The sequence below is a fragment of the Cherax quadricarinatus genome, chromosome 44, assembly GCF_038502225.1.
Source record: "Cherax quadricarinatus isolate ZL_2023a chromosome 44, ASM3850222v1, whole genome shotgun sequence".
Classification (NCBI taxonomy): domain Eukaryota; kingdom Metazoa; phylum Arthropoda; class Malacostraca; order Decapoda; family Parastacidae; genus Cherax; species Cherax quadricarinatus.
This window is the reverse complement of record NC_091335.1, coordinates 5,947,572-5,968,587: the sequence shown is the minus strand read 5'-3', so window position 1 is coordinate 5,968,587 and position 21,016 is coordinate 5,947,572. Positions and strand designations below refer to the sequence as shown.

General features: G+C 39.7%; 1 protein-coding gene across 2 annotated transcripts in view; it reads left to right on the top strand.

The window, feature by feature from the left end:
- Nup154 (nuclear pore complex protein Nup154) overlaps positions 1-13,580 on the top strand; it is a 40,761-nt gene extending 27,181 nt beyond the window's left edge. For both annotated transcript variants that reach the window (XM_053789238.2, XM_053789239.2), the window contains exons 19-27: positions 265-461; positions 3,060-3,216; positions 3,949-4,187; positions 5,542-5,686; positions 6,556-6,729; positions 7,702-7,840; positions 8,081-8,201; positions 9,061-9,183; positions 13,057-13,580. In XM_053789238.2, the coding sequence (XP_053645213.1) occupies positions 265-461; positions 3,060-3,216; positions 3,949-4,187; positions 5,542-5,686; positions 6,556-6,729; positions 7,702-7,840; positions 8,081-8,201; positions 9,061-9,183; positions 13,057-13,192 (1,431 nt within the window). In that variant the 3' untranslated portion in view covers positions 13,193-13,580. The remainder of the gene's footprint in view (positions 1-264; positions 462-3,059; positions 3,217-3,948; positions 4,188-5,541; positions 5,687-6,555; positions 6,730-7,701; positions 7,841-8,080; positions 8,202-9,060; positions 9,184-13,056) is intronic.
- The last annotated feature ends 7,436 nt before the right edge of the window (positions 13,581-21,016 follow it).

The window sequence follows — 21,016 nt, the reverse complement described above, 5'->3', positions numbered from 1 at the left end:
TGATGATAATCAAATTAGCTTTACAGTACCACCCAGACATTTAACATAATTTAAGCACTATATAATACATTCTACATCCCCTGTGGTTAAAGAGAAGGAGATTGGCTCAAGACTTAACTTTCCATTGTCTTTCAAGTAATGTAAGGGAAACAACATCTTGTATATCTCAAAACTTGCAATGTGCAAGAGTTGCACACTGATTTAGGCAATGCAGATTAGGTTTTGTAATTAACCCACATTGAAAATACTATAATTATTTAACAGTTGTGTAAGCAAATTGGTCATCATGTGAATGTTAATGGCATCAGTAGCCAGTTGGCCAGTGGTGGTGCTTATGAAGGTGTAGTGGACCTGTGTCTGAGTGTGGCTTCACAGAGAGATCCAACTGGCTTAGCCCTGCACTATTATAAAAATAATGAGCCTGCTGATGATCATCAGGGATATATTGCCTTCACATCAAGGTCAGTTATGTGATGTCTTAATTATTAGTTTAATTGTTATCTGCTTAGTTTTTAAAGTTAGACTAACCAAAAATCCATTGGATAAATAATCCCATCTAACTGAAAAAGTACTATAGTCTACTACCAGTAATCTCTTAATACAAAAAACTTTATCTTCTATAGTTGTCTTTCAAATATAGTCTGATAACTGCATAATGGTGCTGCAGTTGTTCCATGTAACCCTTATTTGCTAACCATGACTTAGCCATTAACAACATTTCTTAGTTATGTTTACATACATTACACTAGTTTTTAACATGCATTACACTGTAATTATTTAATAATGTCATGTTTAATTTTATACCTCAGTGCTGGTGCTGTGATAAGGAAGATAGCTACTGAGAGTGACGGAAAATTATGAGGTGCACAAAATTTTGTTAATATTGATATTGATTTTACTTTTCAGTTAGCATAACTTTTGCAATCCTGAAATATTGCAAAATCATTTTACTTTTTGGTGTAGAAATAGATATACAGTGGAACCTCTACTTGCGAGCGTGTCCATGTGCGAGTTTTTCCAAATACGAGCAGTCGATGGGTCGATTTTTTGCTTCCATACGCGAGCAACATTTCCACAAGCGAGCAGACCTCAAGGCAGGTTCCTTGACACTGGTGAGGGGCTCTTGCTCTTGATCTTGGGAATTGTATTGCATTTGTTTGTTGGACTATCTTATTGAAATTTGGGCAATGTATGATGGAAAGATGCTTCTTAACGCACACCAAAAATGAAAGAAATCTAAGCATAAGTAATGGAGTTCACTTCTCAGCAATTAGCTACCCCTTAGAGTTAATTTCAAATGGTTTTTATGGTTGTATTCTCGTTTTTTTGGTCTTATTTGATAGAATGGAAGATATATTACAGAAATAGATACGATTTTTATTGCTTTCACGAAGGAAAGTACCTTGAAATAGAGCTCAACCTAGGAGAAATGGTCGATTGCTTGGCTGTTTGAGTAAACAAATGACGTCACTGTCCATTCCAATATGCAGTCGTGAATGGGTTGACATTATTTATACAATTATTGCAATAAGGAATAACAGCAAATCTTATATTTTTTGTGTGAATAAAAATTACAAATAAAAATTACAGTAATATGTATAATAATGCTAAAGTGGGTAAAAATGTTGTGGAGAGAGTAGTAGGTAAATTTGGGGTGCCAAGGGTAAATGTAAATGGGGAGCCTTTAATTGAGCTATGTGTAGAAAGAGACTTGGTAATAAGTAATACATATTTTATGAAAAAGAGGATAAATAAATATACAAGGTATGATGTAGCACGTAATGAAAGTAGTTTGTTAGATTATGTCTTTCTTTCAACACACCGGCCGTATCCCACCGAGGTGGGGTGGCCCAAAAGGAAAAACGAAAGTTTCTCCTTTTACATTTAGTAATATATACAGGAGAAGGGGTTACTAGCCCCTTGCTCCTGGCATTTTAGTCGCCTCTTACAACACGCATGGCTTACGGAGGAAGAATTCTGTTCCACTTCCCCATGGAGGTAAGAGGAAATAAACAAGAACAAGAACTAGAAAGAAAATAGAAGAAAACTCAAAGGGGTGTGTGTATATATATGCTTGTACATGTATGTGTAGTGTGACCTAAGTGTAAGTAGAAGTAGCAAGACGTACCTAAAATCTTACATGTTTATGAGACAGAAAAAAGGACACCAGCAATCCTGCCATCATGTAAAACGATTACAGGCTTTCATTTTACGCTCACTTGGCAGGACGGTAGTACCTCCCTGGGCGGTTGCTGTCTACCAACCTACTACCTAGTACCACATCTCATATTTGTTAATTTATTCTACTGTGGGGTGGATTTATCATGTTTATATGTTACATAATGTGTTTATTATATAATTTTGAAAAAAAATATCATAGATGGATTAATGGAAATGTCTATATTAATGTAATGTGCAACATTCAATATACCCAAGAGATTATTATTATTAATGTGGCATCAAGAGTAGAGAGACTCTTAGTGATTTTAATGTGTACCTGCACGCCAGCACAGTGTGTAAATATATTTAGGTACAGGTACAATATAATTATCAGAGTACATACAAAATATGCAATAACTTTAAAACACTTGAAAGCTTGGAAAGTTTCCAGACATAATTGAGATGTGCTCATGGAGAATGTAAACAAACTGGGTGGGGCGCGCCGTATTAGAAAGACAGGGAGCCGTATAGCAAGTTTTGGTCATAATTTGAAATCGCCATATTAGTGGAACGCCATAAGCGGGGCCCTACTGTATGTGTGAACCTTAAGCTTAACTTGGGGTCATAGGGAAAAAGTACGAGTGCAGTACACAAATTTTGCACATATCTTAATACTTGTTGTTTTACAGTATGTACTGTCAGTTTTTTGTTGTTGTTGTTGTTGTTGTTGCATGTTGTGCAATTTTTTATGTAATTTTTTAATTGTTTACTCAAAATAACATATGTAGAGTCTTTAAGAATGTTTACTGTATTACGTAAAGCGGCACAATACAAATGGGAAATTTGTCCTGTTAACCTTTAATGAATTAAAGTTTATCTCTCATTGTTATTTTTTACAGAATGGAGTGTTATAGAGTGATAATGGATCAGCTGAACCAGTTAGTTGGAGCAGGCGTTCCTCCCCCAGCATCCCCCAGTGTGCCATCCCGGCCAGGGCCACCCACACCACCACCACCTACACTACCCTCCACAGATGCTACACACTATGCTAACCAGGTGGGTATATCTCTTACCTAATGTACAATATATGTATATGCAATGTGACCAGTGCTTAGAATACTACTACTATTTACTATGGCTATATTGCGTATCAAGATATCGCCTGCTTCACATGATCTTATTGCATACAATATGTATATATGTGTCTATGGGGAAAGTGGAACAGAATTCTTCCTCCGTAAGCCATGCGTGTCATAAGAGGCAACTAAAATGCTGGGAGCAAGGGGCTAGTAATTCCTTATCCTGTATACATTACTAAAGTTGAAAAGAGAAATTTTTTTCTTTTTGGGCCACCCTGCTTCGGTGGGATTCGGCCAGTTTGTTGAAAGAAGATGATGTATATATGTGCTGAAAAGTCACAATGAATGGAGTGATCAGCATTCAAACCAGCAGTCATGAAATTGCCAGCCCATTGCACTAGCCACTGGGCTATAGAGTCGTAAGGCTTCTCCAACTAGTTATTGGGATGGTTTGTTAAGGTCACAGTTATAAGCCAGTCGTGAGTTTTTAAGAACCCTAGGATTGACAACTTGACAAGCATCCAGTGGCATTCAAGCTCATGGTCCTCCTAAGTCTTGCCACTGTGTTGCTGGGTAAGTCGAGGGAAGATGGGGGGGAAGAGGTCTCCATAAAACTTACTTTATTATGAATAGACTTTACTGTATTAATGTATTATTCATCTCCTCTCACATATGACCCTCTTTTTTTTTTTTTTCAATATTATTTCAGATGATGAATCTGATTGTAGCAAGTAATGATGAATTGGCTCATGTGACATTATACCAGTGGCTGGTGGATACAAATCGCACAGATCGTCTACTGGCTCTGTCTTCACCTTATCTAGAGACATTCCTCACACGCACCAATGGCCAGGCACCCCTAAATCACTTGCTCTGGCGATACTATGAGCGCAATAGAGATTATTTTAAGGCTGCCAAGACCCTTCTTATCTTGGCAGAACAAATTGGGTAAGATATTCCATTAACCTGAGTTATTCTTGCAACTGCTGGAGATGGGTTATATTATGACCTCTCCCCCCCCCCCCCAACAAGTCGGCCGTCTCCCACCGAGGCAGGGTGACCCAAAAAGAAAGAAAATCACCAAAAAGAAAATACTTTCATCATCATTGAACACTTTCACCTCACTCACACATAATCACTGTTTTTGCAGAGGTGCTCAGAACACAACACTTTAGAAGCATATATGCATAAAGATACACAACATATCCCTCCAAACTGCTAATATCCCAAAACCCCTCCTTTAGAGTGCAGGCATTGTACTTCCCATTTCCAGGACTCAAGTCTGGCTATATAAAAATAACCGGTTTCCCTGAATCTCTTCACTAAATATTACCCTGCTCACACTCCAACAGATCGTCAGGTCCCAAATACCATTTGTCTCCATTCACTCCTATCGAACACGCTCATGCACGCCTGCTGGAAGTCCAAGCCCCTCGCCCACAAAACCTCCCTTACCCCTTCCTTCCAACCTTTTCAAGGACGACCCCTACCCCGCCTTCCTTCTCCTACAGATTTAAATGCTCTCCATGTCATTCTACTTTGATCCATTCTCTCTAAATGACCAAACCACCTCAACAACCCCTGTTAACTGGTTAATTATCTGCTGGCCTACTGGAACTAGGTTGCACAAACCTTTTTAATAAAGCAAAGATTATGATACTGTGGAAAAGAAGTGACTTGCAATTTTTCACACTACTGTAATTTTTTTGAAGACTTAAATTTTTATAGTTTAGTCTGGTATGCAGTATTTCAGTCACACTAGTCAGTGTTCCATATTTCCATTGTATGCTGAATGAGGTTTGTGTTTCTTTTCCAACACTTAGTTGCACCCTCACAGTTGAATGTCATTGTGACATCTGCTTCAGCCACATTGAATTCTATCAAGTGTTTTCCTTAGCAGGGTTTACCCTATGTACAGTGATCTTTAGCAAACATTTTGATTTGATCTATCCTATTGATTGTTTATCTTCTTATTATGAGTGCACAATGTTATTAATGTGCTGCATTTTTGCAAAATGACAACCATCCACTGGACTTGATGAGTCCATCACCCTTGGTAATGGACTGATGAGTCATTACTACTACAGCTGCTTCCAGTGTTGCATTCACCTGTATCCAGCTGAAGAACTCTGTTGTGCAAGCAAAATGTTTCAGCAATAAAAATGCCCAAGTATTGCAAATGAGTCTTACAGTAAATTTGAGAACTTACAGGGAAGGATGACAAAATTAATCCACTGTAAAATGATTGATTCATATGAAGAGACCATTTAGTTCTATCTAAAATAATCAAATCCTTCCTCAGAGAGACTCCAGTTAGTGTGCGTGTGGAGTACCTCTCCCGTGCCCTCATGTGTCTCAGCTCCTGCGAGATGAATACAGCCTCAAACTATTCAGACTTCATGCTGCATTTAGAAGAAAAGAAAGAGGTGGCAAGAGTACAACTGATGGTAAGCTGCTGCTGCTTACATTTGAGACTACTCTTCACTTGTGTATAATCATACCTAAGTTAGTCATACCTATAATTTAAATATAATAGAAAGGGTGGTGGCAACCTTACTACCGACTGATCTATTGGACACCACACCCAGCTTCACAGTACCACAATATAGGGAAGGAAAAAAAATGAGCTCTGAGTCCAACTGATTTTATCCCCCACTAAAGGGTATTTTTTTTTTTCTCCTCTATTTTAAGTAGGAAAAGTGTACAGAGGCATAGTTCTCATTCAAGAATGCTGTTGTGTATATGCACTGAATAATAATAAAGGGTTCTAGTGATGTTTATGGAAATTCGGGATATGATGTGTATAGAAATTCAGGATATGATGTGTATGGAAATTCAGGATATGATGTGTATGGAAATTCAGGATAGGCACGAGTTAATATGCATAGAAAAAATGGCAAAAGTAGAAAATATTTACTTGCTGGAGGCCAGAAATATTGGTGTGTCTTCCCTATCCACGGAGGTCACAAGTGCTGTTATGATCACAATTATAAGGTTAAAAATAGTTACTAAGTTTATTATCAAGTCAATAATTCTTTTGTACAAAGACCACTCTTGTTCTCATTGTTGCATTTTCATCAGACCAGAAAAATGTATTAATATAAAGAACTTATTATGTAAAGTCCTGTTTTTTTTATTTTATAATTCTGGCAATTTGAAATGTATGTTAGTTGAGGAGTTAGTCACCATACAAAGAGGTAGGCTGGATACTTAAAGATCTCTTGCCTGTGCTTAATGAAATAGATCCCTCATTATAACACTTAAATAGATTGATGTTACATTCATTTTTATTGTTAATATTTTTACTCTATCACAGGTACTTGATGCATTACAGTGTGAAGGGGCAAGTGGAGATGTTATTGCCCAGCTCAACTCTTCCCTCCTCACTCTCACTGTCCTCTATGAAAAATTTGCTGAGCCTTGGTCACTCTGGGAGTGTAAGCTAGCCATTGTACATTGTGCTGGCCATTCTGAACCACAATTAGTGCAGGTAGTTTCCAGTAACTTAGTTCTCTGTGTAATTTGGTATATGCTTTCCTTTAGAATGTAGTCTTGAAATATATTAAAATATCGTAAATTTTTAGCATCTACTAGTAATTTGATGGTGACTTATAGTGTGCTTGTTATTTTCTGATAACCTAATCAGTTTGTGGATTTAATCAATAGGTCTAAGAGAAGAATTTCTTAACCATCCCACAATATTTAGATTAAATTTTAGACAACATTTCAGCCTGTCCTTGGTGATAGTTATGGATGGACTGAAATATTGTCTTAGTTTCCTGCAGATTGTAGATTAGTTGAGAAAAGTTTTTTTTTACATTGTATCTCTATTGACCACATGCTTAGCTAACAACTGTGCTCTGAAGTTTTATCTAAGTACTGTATAATGTATATTTGGTTCTGTAGGTACCATATCAGGTAGGTGTAATTATTTTCATTTAAGATTTTCTGAAGCCTAAAGAATAAAAAGGCACAATACAGTGACTAGAACAATACTTCTGAAGCATTCAGGCTACTGTATATTCCTTAGAAAGTAACTAGGGTAAAAGAGCTAAAAACAAAATGTTTGTGGAATCGTCAATAATTACTTTTTTGCATTAGGTATAAACATTTTAGGTGTTTTAAGTTAAGAATATTTGCATCAGCAAGAAGGGAAGAAAATCTTCTCAAAAATAAGTAGTGGTGTTTCTGGTGAATTGTGTAACAATAAGTGCATTGAGTTTATCTATTGGTAATTTATCAGTTGTTATCCCCTTCCCCTCGAGGGAGGTTCCTTGATGAAAATGAGGGGCCCTTGATCCAAAGAATTGGACATACTATTCTCTTCTTTAAATTAAACCTGATTACCTCTTGTTGCTCCAGGTGCTGTATAACCCCAATAGGCGTTAGTGTTTCCTACTAATTATAATAATAGTTCTCATACATTTTACCCATTTTATTTTTATTTTCATTGATTTTTCAGTCCATTTGGAGCAAACTGTTAGAGAGTGAGTTAGAGAGGTCACGAGGGGGTGCTGTGGAGACAAGGGTGGATTGTTTGGCCAGTAAGATCAAAGCTCTGGCCCGGCTGTATTCTGCAAATCCAAACTACTTCCCTCTAGGTTGGTCATTCATCACATGGTTGTAGGTTTTGTAAGACTACACCATATTAATTTTGTATTTTTATCCTCTCTCAAAAGTGTTAAGCATTCTACTCGATTAAAAAGATTACATAACTTGTAAAATACAATATGAAAACAATTATCTTGCCTGAAGTCATTGCAGGGCATTGCCTTAGTAATTTCTTGACATTGTATTAATATACCTGCTGCTTATTTTAAATATTTTGAACCTTTTTTCAGAACACATAATAAAGGAGTGTGAAATTCGCTCGGTTCAGCTTAGAGCCGACACCTCTTGGGTTGTCACTACACTCCAAGGCTGCGGAATTGCTGTCAGCAAGCTCATCAGCATTTATCATAAGTAAGTATTCACAGCTTCAAAGAACAGCATCTTTGAAGTAGCCCTGTGTTTGCCTATGTCTGAAAGAATAATTTTTTTTTTTTTCGTTTTTTAATTACTGGCTGTCTTCCACTGGAGTAGGGTGGTCCAAAAAAGACACTTTCACCATCCTTCACTCCATTAGTGTCTTGCCAGAGGTGTGCAGACATTACAGTTCAGATGCCCTTCCAAGCTTTAAATATTCCCACCCTCCTTCAGAATGCAGGCACTGTACTTCCCACATTCAGAACTCAAGTCCTGAAGGTCACTCAGATTTTCCAGGCAAGCATTGGCTGCCGAGGTTATTCGGGTGATTATGACCCTCTGGCGATATGATAGGCACTATGAGGTCTGTAGCAGCTGTCTCCAGAGTCTGTACTCCTGTGTCTGGTCTTCTGTCCCCTTCCCCATTTTTTATAACTTTGCATTTGCTGGTATTGAATTAAGCAACCACTTACCTGACCAACCCTGCAGTTTTTCCACATCCTGTTGCAGCCTTTTCCTGTCCTCATCTGTTTGTATTCTCATCATTGGTTTTAAATCATCAGCAAATAGAGATACATCCATCTGGTATGCCATGCACATAAACCAGAAACAGTACTGGTTCTAATTCTGATCTTTGTAATACACGGTTTGCTACTCATTCCCATTCTGACATCACTTTCGAGAGAATTGCTCTGCTTCCTTCCTCTAAAGTACATGTACTTGATCCACTCGAGTACATTCCTGCTTAAGATTTTGCCCCAGTCTCGTGTATAGTACAGTATCAAATGTGCTTTATTTTGAGTATGAACCTAGAGATTTTCCATTACATGATTTAATAATTTGACTTGCGTTGCAGGTTGTATCGTAGCGGTGACAGTGTCTGGGAAGTAGAACGTTCACCTCATCACTTGCTGGCTGTCCTGGCTCACCTCATTACTATGATGATAGATAACACTTCCTCTGTACCTCCTCACCACAAGTAAGACTATACTTATCAAGTTTAGCTTTATTTGATTTATAATTTTTTTATTTTGATAACATGATATTCAAATATTTATTCTTTGATTGCACTTATAATCCAGATTCAGTTAATAATGTTATGTCTGTCATCTGAAGGCAGAAGTTCCAAGGTCTGCTGTTTGTGAATTCACACCTTTGATCATTATTTTTTACAAAATTGTTCCCTTCACCTATCTTGCATCACTCTTGTCTCCTCCTGTTGGTTTTACAGAGTACAGTAATAGAGAAAATTATAAGATACTCCTATAAAAACAATGGCATAAAAAATGCTTGAGTGTCATTATGTTTTCTGCTAGTATCTACTCCAGTCCAGTAGACTACTTTTGTTATGCACCTCATCATACCTTATATTCTAAGGCAGATTTGGTTGGCAAGTCCCCTGCTGCCCAGACTTATTCTGAGGTGTATGTGCCTTTGCTTTGGTTATTATTCAGCACCTCTCTAAGCATGTTTTCAATTTAATTCCTTTTTTTTCTGAAGTCCTTGCATTCAACCACAGATCTTTTAGTAACATCATTTTAATATAACCTAGGTAGTAGGTTGGTAGACAGCACCCGCCCAGGGAGGTACTACTGCCCTGCCAAGTGAGTGTAAAACGGAAACCTGTAATTGTTTTACATGATGGTAGGATTGCTGATGTCCATTTTTCTGTCTCATAAACATGCAAGATTACAGGTACGTCTTGCTACTTCTACTTACACTTAGGTCACACTACACATACGTGTACAAGCATATATATATATATGCCTCGGTGGGAGACGGCCGACTTGTTGAAAAAAAAAAAAATATATATATATATACACACCCCTCTGGGTTTTCTGCTATTTTCTTTCTAGTTCTTGTTTATTTCCTCTTATCTCTATGGGGAAGCGGAACAGAATTCTTCCTCCGTAAGCCATGCAAGTTGTAAGAGGCGACTAAAATGCCAGGAGCAAGGGGCTAGTAACCCCTTTTCCTGTATATATTACTAAATGTACAAGGAGAAACTTTTGTTTCTCCTTTTGGGCCACCCCACCTCGGTGGGATACGGCCGGTGTGTTGAAAGAAAGAAAGAAACATGCAAGGTTTCAGGTACGTCTTGCTACTTCTACTTACACTTAGGTAACACTTCACATACATGTCTTCTTCTTTCTTTCAACACACTGGCCGTATCCCACCGAGGCAGGGTGGCCCAAAAGGAAAAACGAAAGTTTCTCCTTTTACATTTAGTAATATACAGGAGAAGGGGTTACTAGCCCCTTGCTCCCGGCATTTTAGTCGCCTCTTACAACACGCATGGCTTACGGAGGAAGACTTCTGTTCCACTTCCCCATGGAGGTAAGAGGAAATAAACAAGAACAAGAACTAGTATTTTCTTCTTATTCTTTTTAGTAATCTATACAGGAAAAGGGGTTAATAGCCCATTGTTCCTGGCATTTTAGTTGACTTTTACAACTCACATGGCTTACGGAGGAAAGATTCTTATTCCACTTCCCCATGGATATAAAAGGAAAAGTAATAAGACCAAGAACTATTAAGATAAAATCAAAGAAAACTCAGATGAGTGTGTATAAATAAACATGTACATATATGTGTAGTGTGACCTAAGTGTAAGTAGAGATTGTAAAAATTATAGAGGAATAAGTTCACTGAGTATACCAGGAAAAGTGTACGGTAGGGTTATTATTGAAAGAATTAGAGGTAAGACAGAATGTAGGATTGCGGATGAGCAAGGTGGTTTCAGAGTGGGTAGGGGATGTGTAGATCAAGTGTTTACATTGAAGCATATATGTGAACAGTATTTAGATAAAGGTAGGGAAGTTTTTATTGCATTTATGGATTTATAAAAGGCATATGATAGAGTGGATAGAGGAGCAATGTGGCAGATGTTGCAAGTATATGGAATAGGTGGTAAGTTACTAAATGCTGTAAAGAGTTTTTATGAGGATAGTGAGGCTCAGGTTAGGGTGTGTAGAAGAGAGGGAGAATACTTCCCGGTAAAAGTAGGTCTTAGACAGGGATGTGTAATGTCACCATGGTTGTTTAATATATTTATAGATGGGGTTGTAAAAGAAGTAAATGCTAGGGTGTTTGTGAGAGGGGTGGGATTAAATTATGGGGAATCAAATTCAGAATGAGAATTGACACAGTTACTTTTTGCTGATGATACTGTGCTTATGGGAGATTCTAAAGAAAAATTGCAAAGGTTAGTGGATGAGTTTGGGAATGTGTGTAAAGGTAGAAAGTTGAAAGCGAACATAGAAAAGAGTAAGGTGATGAGGGTATCAAATGTTTTAGATAAAGAAAAATTGGATATCAAATTGGGGAGGAGGAGTATGAAAGAAGTGAATGTTTTCAGATACTTGGGAGTTGACGTGTCGGCGGATGGATTTATGAAAGATGAGGTTAATCATAGAATTGATGAGGGAAAAAAGGTGAGTGGTGCATTGAGGTATATGTGGAGTCAAAAAACGTTATCTATGTAGGCAAAGAAGGGAATGTATGAAAGTATAGTAGTACCAACACTCTTTTATGGGTGTGAAGCTTGGGTGGTAAATGCAGCAGCGAGGAGACGGTTGGAGGCAGTGGAGATGTCCTGTCTAAGGGCAATGTGTGGTGTAAATATTATGCAGAAAATTCAGAGTGTGGAAATTAGGAAAAGGTGTGGAGTTAAAAGTATTAGTCAGAGGGCAGAAGAGGGGTTGTTGAGGTGGTTTGGTCATTTAGAGAGAATGGATCAAAGTAGAATGACATGGAAAGCATATAAATCTATAGGGGAAGGAAGGCGGGGTAGGGGTCGCCCTCGAAAGGGTTGGAGAGAGGGGGTAAAGGAGGTTTTGTGGGCGAGGGGCTTGGACTTCCAGCAAGTGTGCGTGAGCGTGTTAGATAGGAGTGAATGGAGACGAATGGTACTTGGGACCTGACAATCTGTTGGAGTGTGAGCAAGGTAATATTTAGTGAAGGGATTCAGGGAAACCGGTTATTTTCATATAGTCGGGCTTGAGTCCTAGAAATGGGAAGTACAATGCCTGCACTTTAAAGGAGGGGGAGTTGGGATATTGGCAGTTTGGAGGGATATGTTGTGTATCTTTATACGTATATGCTTCTAAACTGTTGTATTCTGAGCACCTCTGCAAAAACGGTGATAATGTGTGCGTGTGGTGAAAGTGTTGAATGATGATGAAAGTATTTTCTTTCTGGGGATTTTTTCTTTTTTGGGTCACCCTGCCTCGGTGGGAGACAGCCGACTTGTTGAAAAAAAAAAGAACTAATAAGAAAATAGAAGAAAACCCAGAGCGATGTGTGTATATATATGCTTGTACATGTATGTGTAGTGTGACCTAAGTGTAAGTAGAAGTAGCAAGATGTACCTGAAACCTTGCATGTTTGAGACAGAAAAATGGACACCAGCAATCCTACCATCATGTAAAACAATTACAGGCTTTCGTTTCACAATCACTTGGCAGGACGGTAGTACCTCCCTGGGTTGTTGCTGTCTACCAACCTACTACCTAGACATACATGTACAACGATATATATACACACCCCTCTGGGTTTTCTTCTATTTTTCTTACTAGTTCTTGTTCTTGCTTATTTCCTCTTATCTCCATGGGGAAGTGGAACAGAATTCTTCCTCCGTAAGCCATGCGTGTTGTAAGAGGCGATTAAAATGCTGGGAGCAATGGGCTTGTAACCCCTTCTCCTGTATATATTACTAAATTTAAAAGGAGAAACTTTCATTTTTCCTTTTGGGCCACCCCGCCTCGTTGGGATACGGCTGGTTTGTTGAAAGAAGAAGAATTTTAATATAGATTATGTGCAGTTGTATTAATTAACATTACAATTCCAACAGGCGGGCTCAACGTGAACTGTGTCTTGACTACATAGCAGAGTACCTCACCGACTTGAGTGCTTCTGCAGATCCTTCAGCAGGTGTCATATCTGCTCACCTTAAAAGCTGTCAAGCCATGCTAGAACGTTATGTGTAGTATTTTTCATCATGTGTTCTTGACTGTCGAGTATGAATATTTGTTTAGTGTACAGGTGATAAAATGGTTGATAACTGCATTATTACTGTACATAACATTACTAAATTCACAAGTTTTGTAACTATGTTTAAATAGAGGTTTATTTTCCTATGTCTCTTACGTGATATACAGTAAAGCTGTTGTGAGGTATTGTACTTGAATTATCTCATTCTGCTTAAAAACTCTTGAGTCACTAGTTTCTCTTGAGGTCACCCAGCTAAAGAAGGGCAATTCCTACAAAAAAATTGCATTGATACAAATTCATTAACATGCCTCAGGCAAGACAGTGATGGAGTGAGTGATGATGAAAGTGTTTCTTCTTTTTTGGGTCACCCTGCCTCGGTGGGAAACGGCCAGTGTGTTAAAAAATATATTGGTTACTTTATTGTGTAATCTTTGAAAAGAAAAAACTGTTGCCTAATAAGTTCATTTTGGACTGTTGAGTAGTATGGTTGGTTTTATTGTTCAAAAGATATACTTCCTATAATAGGAAAAACAAAATGCAGTTGGTGCCTGAGTAAAGGATACTCAGATTAGAGAGACTCGAGTGTATCGGAGATTTTGGGTCGATTATTTGTAAAAGTACTATACTGTATTTCCCAATTAATTTTTTAATTCCTCAATTCTTAACCGAATTATGACAATGAAATAGGAACTTACCACATCTATGCCAAATAATTATAAAACAAAAATAAATGTATTTGATAAAGTAACAATAGAAAAGCAACTAAAATTAGCCAAAATTACAAAAAAAAAAAACTCCATGTTTCTTAACCAAATTTTACCAAAATAATATAAATCCATCATAAATGCATAAAACAAACACGTGTTGTATTTCGTTGAATTGAGTAAATTGTAAAGGAAAATCCCATCTATTTTGCTTTGGTTGGTGCTGGAGTAGTGGTGGTGGTGGTGCTTTGAGACTTGTGAGGATTCTTGTCCCTTCTAGATACATTTTTTAATGAAATTGATATGCAAACCATTGAAATATTGACATGAATCACAAACCATTAAGATGTTGAAGTCCTTGTGGCTTAATGCTTCTTTTTGATTATAATAATAATAATTAAAATGTTGATATCACAGCTTCAATTTTTAGATATATATGGCACATTGGCACTCAACATACGGATATAATAAACTTGGCTCATTCATTGTTAAAATATTGACATTAGTTTATCAATTGATAATAATAGATCGGATTTATTATTTTGATGCGTTTGGCACTTGTAAATACTGTATTTTCACATTGGTCTCAAAGCCACCATAACTGTAATAGTCTCACTGGTGGTCTCTTAACTGCCATGATAGTAAGTGCTCTCACTGGTAGTCTGTAAGCCACCCTTTTTTTTTTTTTTTTTTTTTTGTGACAAAGTTAAATACATAAACTGTGCTGCTAGCCACCATTGTTGAGGGGAGGATATGGGGAAAATGATTCAAAGGGACCAGGACTAACCAGCATGGTCATGAATGCAACTCATAAGGTGGTGGTAGGTTTAACACGAGTTTCATGTTATTTTTGAATAGTTAGGTGTGGGTGGTTTGTTGCGTCATTTCTTAATTTTATCCAGTTAACTGCTTGATGGTTGAGAGAGCACCTACTGTACAGTATAAACATATGTTAACTATCAATTTTTTTTCTATGGGTGACATACAAAATTTCACCAAGATGTGTTGCATTTTGTCGAGCATCCATGAGCTTTTCATCGTTGAATATTCGGTAGCAGTGTGACTGAAAGCCTGTATGTTTTGGATAAGAGATGGGAATACAGGCAATCTCTCTTTGCTTCATAAAAATATAGTTACAGAATATTGTACATTCAAGTAAAAAGAACCAAATATTCTGTACAAGAAAATTAATACTGTCACCGTACATGGGGGGGCAACAAAAATATTTAAATGACAGTTATTTTGATACAGTCAAACATTGGTCTGGTACTCATGCAGTCAGGGAATTGCTAAGATGTAGATTTTTCTGGACTACTGATGTATATAGCCAATAGAAGAAAACTGGCTATTTATAGCCCATATGACATGTAATGTGCAGCATGTACACATCAGCATGAACCATATCAATATTCTTTATCTGTAAAAGTAACACTGCACCTACCTGCCAGCCTGCTGCATAAGATTCTGAAGAGTGTAATGTCAGATTGGTTATCACTGACTGGTGTCAGACAGACAGGTGATGTAGTTTCCTTTTAACTCTTTAGAACTTGATAGGTAATAACTCAATTTTATCTACAGTACATTGAACTCTTTAGTCTTGAAAACTGAGCACTTGTGGTGTGTAGCCATCTTATCCAGTGTATTCCAGAAAAATAGAATATTTATGTTGGTATGATTGAGATGTGTGTGATATGTTGAGCTGAAGTGCACTAGTGTCTTAAGCTAGTTCATCATTGCTAAAGCCTATGCTCATAGCTCTTACCTTCCCATGTATATAAAACATTTTTCTAAAATTTGAAGAAAGCATTCATTTCTTCAGTTTTCTGTACATTGAACAATTATTTGAAGCAAATAGAGAAATATCATTTTTATGCCTAAAGAATCTTTAATCGTTCAATTTTATGCATAGTATACCATGACCCAGCTTAAACTAGTGCAACTTTCTGGTTGGACATTGATAAGGCTCAATCACATTGAAGGTGTATTTATGATAACCTAACCTGATTGTGTAGTAGTGTATGGAATACCAGACTGAAGATGTTTGACTAGTCTTCAGTTTGGTGGTGCACATTTTTCACCTTGTGCTATGAGATGTGACGTATAACATCAACTTGGGCATAAGTTGTATGCTGTAGGTGCTGTACAGATATTTTGTAGGTTTTAATTTCATACTTTTATTATAACTGGCATTACATTGTAAATTTTGATTAAAATAGTTTAATTGTATAATTATTTGTATTGACATATGCATTAGAGATGGTTTCTATTAACTATCTGTCTTTCATATCCCATTTTTTACATCGTTTGAGTCAGTGGCTCCCTGCCCCTGGGTTAGTGTGGATTATTATAAACATTTTACTACACAGCGAACCTCCTACTACTACTACCACCACCACCTCTCCTCATGGGAGGTGCCTGAATGATGGTGAGAGGCTGGTTGTCTCGTTCTAAATGGATTTTATGACTTTCAGGCCCCTACCCCTGGTTATAATAATTATCCATACCACTGAATTTGTATCCCCTGTACCATTACAGTATATTGATATCTCATATCACTACCTATTGTAGCTTTTTTTTTTTTTTTTTTTCTGTGCAACATGGGTGTTGTCTTTCACATAATGAATTATTTCCTTAACATGTGCCTCAGGCCTAAAGTGTTACAGGTGTGAACTATTTGTCTACGGTGTGAAGGGACATCTGGACATGTGTGACGTAGCTCACATTGACAGGTGTGATCCAATACAGGTCTTGGAACATCGTCTTCAAAGGGGGTGCCTTGATGCCAATGAATGGCTGTTAATCCAAGGAATTGGAGATAGCCTCCACTTCCTTGGATCAAACATAATTACCTCTCATTTCCCAAGTGCTATAAACCCATATAAATTTAATGCTTTCTCACAAATAATACCTCTTCAAGGGGGGCTCCTTGGCGTGGTGAAGAGGCTCTTGGTCTGAGGAATTAGACCTGTCGGTCTTCTTCTTCAGACCGAACCTAATTACCCCCCCATTCTCCCCTCCCCTATCCCATCCTCCCCATCCTCCCCTTTTTCCATTCCTCCTCCTCCTCCCCACCCCTCCCTTTTGCCCTTCCTCTTTTTGGCCTTTGGGATTTCTCCCACAGGCACGCTAGTTCCTAGGTAGGGGAAAGGACACCGGGGTCCATCCCATTCCGTTGAAGTTCTTGGCGGTGGCGTAGTTTGCCGTGGAATCCGGATCGCCTGGGGATGTCCCGATCCCTCTCCGGTATCCCGGAGTAGCTTTGGGTGTCTTTCGGGCGACGGGTGTATCTCTGGAAGCCACCTTTCGGATTCCGGGGGTGGTGGCCGAAGGAGGTATGCTTTGTGGCGGATATCAGGCCGCCCTCTCTTTTGTCCACCGAGGTAGCTCGGCAAATGTGAGGTTGCTATCCCGGATTGCTGGTTTACTGGCATGAAGGGTAGGGTATGGCACGGGTTCCATGCTGCATCTGCGCTACTAGCGGTGCTGAGGTCCTCTTGGGCGCGGAGGGAGATTTCCGGCCCTTTCATTCCTCCTGGGAACTATTCCTCCCCGCTCCCCCCTTTTTTTATTCTTTTTTTATTTTTATTTTCTTTTCTTCTTTCTTTTTTTTTCTTAAAAACAAAAAGCAAAGGAGTAACCTAACCATGGAGAACCCAATCCATGAACCCACTACCCCCGGGCCCCTTCTTGATACCGCACCCCATTCTGACCCTGCCTTGTGTTTAGACCACTCTTCGGACACTCCTGATGCCCCTGTACCTCTTGCTGGTGCTGTTTCCTCACCCGCTTCAGGTACCAGGGCTTCGACTGACTCCTTCGATTTGTCTGAACTCCGCTCTCCTTTGACTATGCTTCCGGCTTCTCCCTTTACGGTACGGCAATTTTCGAATCGCCCGCCCATTTCACGCCGGACCAACTCCGGTCCTACTCCTAAACGCCAACGTCAATCTCCTGATGATGCTCCTTCGTTACCTTCCCATTCTACTCGGAAAAGACCGACACGTCAAGCACTCCCTCTCCACGCTCAGTTTTGGACCACACAATGGACTAAATTCTTTACTTTAAGACTGACTTCTTCTTCTGCCTACCTTTCTGACCATAGTATTGGCAAAGCGCTCCTGCGTCATGTTGGTAGAGATATTTCATTTCATGCTCTCGAGCTGTACGCGCATCGTCACTGTCCAGAATGCTACCCAAGCTCATGATCTTTCTCTCCTTTTGAATATCGATACTACTCCTATCACTATTGAAAAACATCTTTCTCACAATTCTTGTAGTGGTACTGTCATTCTGCCCCATATCATAGTCCAACAGAATTTCCAGTCATGTGACAATGACATTCTTGAACAGCTGGAACTCCAGGATCTCCCAATCCTCAAAGTAGACACTTATGTCCTTCCTGCCCGGGGGCGGAGACGTTACCCTTGCAATGTGGCTCGTTTAACTTTTGACAGCTGAGAACTCCCGTCCTCTGTATATGTCATGGGACATCGGTTACAAGTTCGAAAGGTGATACCTACACCGCAACAATGTAGAAATTGCTGGCGTTTTGGTCACCCAGCGAAATATTGCAGATCTATGGCCGAATGCCCAGTCTGTGGTGCCGACGACCATTCTAATACATCTTGCAGTCAACCTCCATCTTGCCTTAATTGTAATGAAGCTCACCCTTCGTACTCCCGCCGTTGCCAGGTCTACTTACATGAACGTGAAATCCATTGCCTCAAAGAGGCAGGTCTCCCTTATGCTATGGCAGTTACTCATCTCCGCCTCCAAGGGAGACTACCCCGTGTTTCTTATTCTCGTGTTTCCAAACATTCCCCCACTTCTGGGGTCCCATCTTCTGCAGCCTCCTCTGTTGTTACCCCTCCCATAGCCACTCCGGCATCTAATCCTTTTGCTGTCCTTGGCTTTGACGTCCCGACTACAACTCAGTCTGTTCTCACATCTTCGCGTCCTTCCTCACAAGCCCCAGTATCGATAAGACCTCGTACGACACCTAATACCAATCGCCCCTCTATTTCTCAGAAGTCCAAAAAATCCACATTGCTCAAATCTTCTTTGCCCCTTCCTTCCCTTCTTCCACCTCCACACTTTACCTTTCCAGTCTCGGTACCTAGTTCTTCCCCTCTCTCTGGCTCTATTACAAGTGTGGAGATTCACCCTCCTCCTCGTACTATGCCTTCCACCCCCGTCCCCTCCCAAGTTTCTCCCTCTTCTGCCACCTCCCAGGTTTCTGCCTCTTCTGTCCCCCCCCACACTTCATCTCCAGTCCCTTACACTCTTCCCTCCCCCTCTACTTTGGTACAGTCCATTACTGTCCCAATCTTTACTCACCCTCCTCCTTCTATCTCCAGTATGGTCTCCCATACATCTTTGAATTCAGAAACACTTGAAGCCATTTCAGAATATATTGCAGAGACTAAACCTTCAATGGATACTGATTCACTTCCTGTTCCTTCTCTTCCCTCTCCTCCATCTTCACAACCCCATTCTTCGCAACGCTCCGTTCCTTCGCTGCTTGAACGTCTTCCAATGCCACCACACGTTGACTTTTCTAACCCCTCTAGTCTGTAGGTGCCTTTACCTACAGATTCCTGGTATTTTCTTCATCGCCAATCATGGCCTATTTACAGTGGAATATCCGCGGCCTCGGGTAATCGGGGTGAGCTTCAGATGTTGCTTTCCAGGTTTTCCCCTGTTGGTGCTTGCTTACAAGAACCAAAATTACACCCGGCTGTTTTCCAACCTATCTCAGGCTATAATTTATTGTATTCTTCGGATCCTTTCTCAGATGGGACCTTTAATGAAAGTGCCCTTCTTCTACGCAATGATATTCCGTACTGTCAACTATTTGTCCATACTTCGCTGCATTACACTGCAGCCCGTATCCACTTGAATAAGTAGTTTACAATATGTTCTTTATATCTCTCTCCTTCTCGAGCATTTTCTATTCCAGACTTTGCCTTTCTTGTTTCATCCTTACCACCACCACTTCTGTTACTTGGTGATTTTAATGCCCACCATTTCCTCTGGGGGGGTCTCATTGTGACTCACGTGGCCTCCAGTTGGAGGCTTTTCTCGCCTCTCACCCCCTCCATGTTTTAAATACGGGTACTCCCACCCATTTTGATCCTCGTACTCATACTCTCTCTTGCATCGATCTATCAGTCTGCTCTTCCTCCACTGCACTAGACTTCACCTGGTCTGTTCTACCGGACTTACATGACAGCGATCATTTTCCAATCATTCTTTCTTCTCCTTCCTATTCACCACCTTTCCGTAGCCCTCGCTGGCAATTTGATCGGGCAAATTGGGATCTTTACTCACCTCACTGCTTTTAGTGAGGTTCCTTCTTCATCCTCCATTGATGAGCTCCTACACCTCTTCTCAACGTCAGTTTATACAGCAGCTTCTCATTCTATACCCCAAACCTCAGGCAGGCATTCTCAGAAGTGCGTGCCTTGGTGGTCTCCTGCTTGTGCTCGTGCAGTACGTTTGAAACGCGCTGCATGGGGCAGGTACTGGTACAATAGAACTGCTGAGAGACCTTGATTTTAAGCAGAAGCGTGCGATCGCTCGCTGTGTCATCCGTGAAGCTAAATGCACTTGTTGGCAAGACTATGTTTCCACCATCACCTCTGCTTCTTCTGAGTGCAGTCTGGAAAAAAGTGAGGAAATTGAGTGGTAAATACTCTCCTGACCCGGCTCCTGTTCTACGGGTCGCTGGTGTTGATGTAGCAAACCCTCTCGACGTTGCCATTGAACTTGGCACACATCTGGTCCGTATTTCCCGAGGGCTCCATCTATGCCCCTCGTTTCTTTCCTCAAAGTCTGCCAGAGAGTTAGTACCCTTGGACTTTTCTTCTCTCAGAGAAGAACAGTATAATGTGCCTTTTACACTTCAAGAGCTAGAGGCAACGCTCTCAGCTTGCCGATCATCGGCAGCTGGGCCTGACGACATTCATATTCGTATGTTACAACATTTACATCGGTCAGCCCTTGTAGTCCTCTTACACCTCTTCAATCTTATTTGGGCACAAGGAGTTCTTCCCCAGCTGTGGAAATCTGCCATTGTTCTCCCTTTCCGCAAACCGGGTACTACAGGACATGATG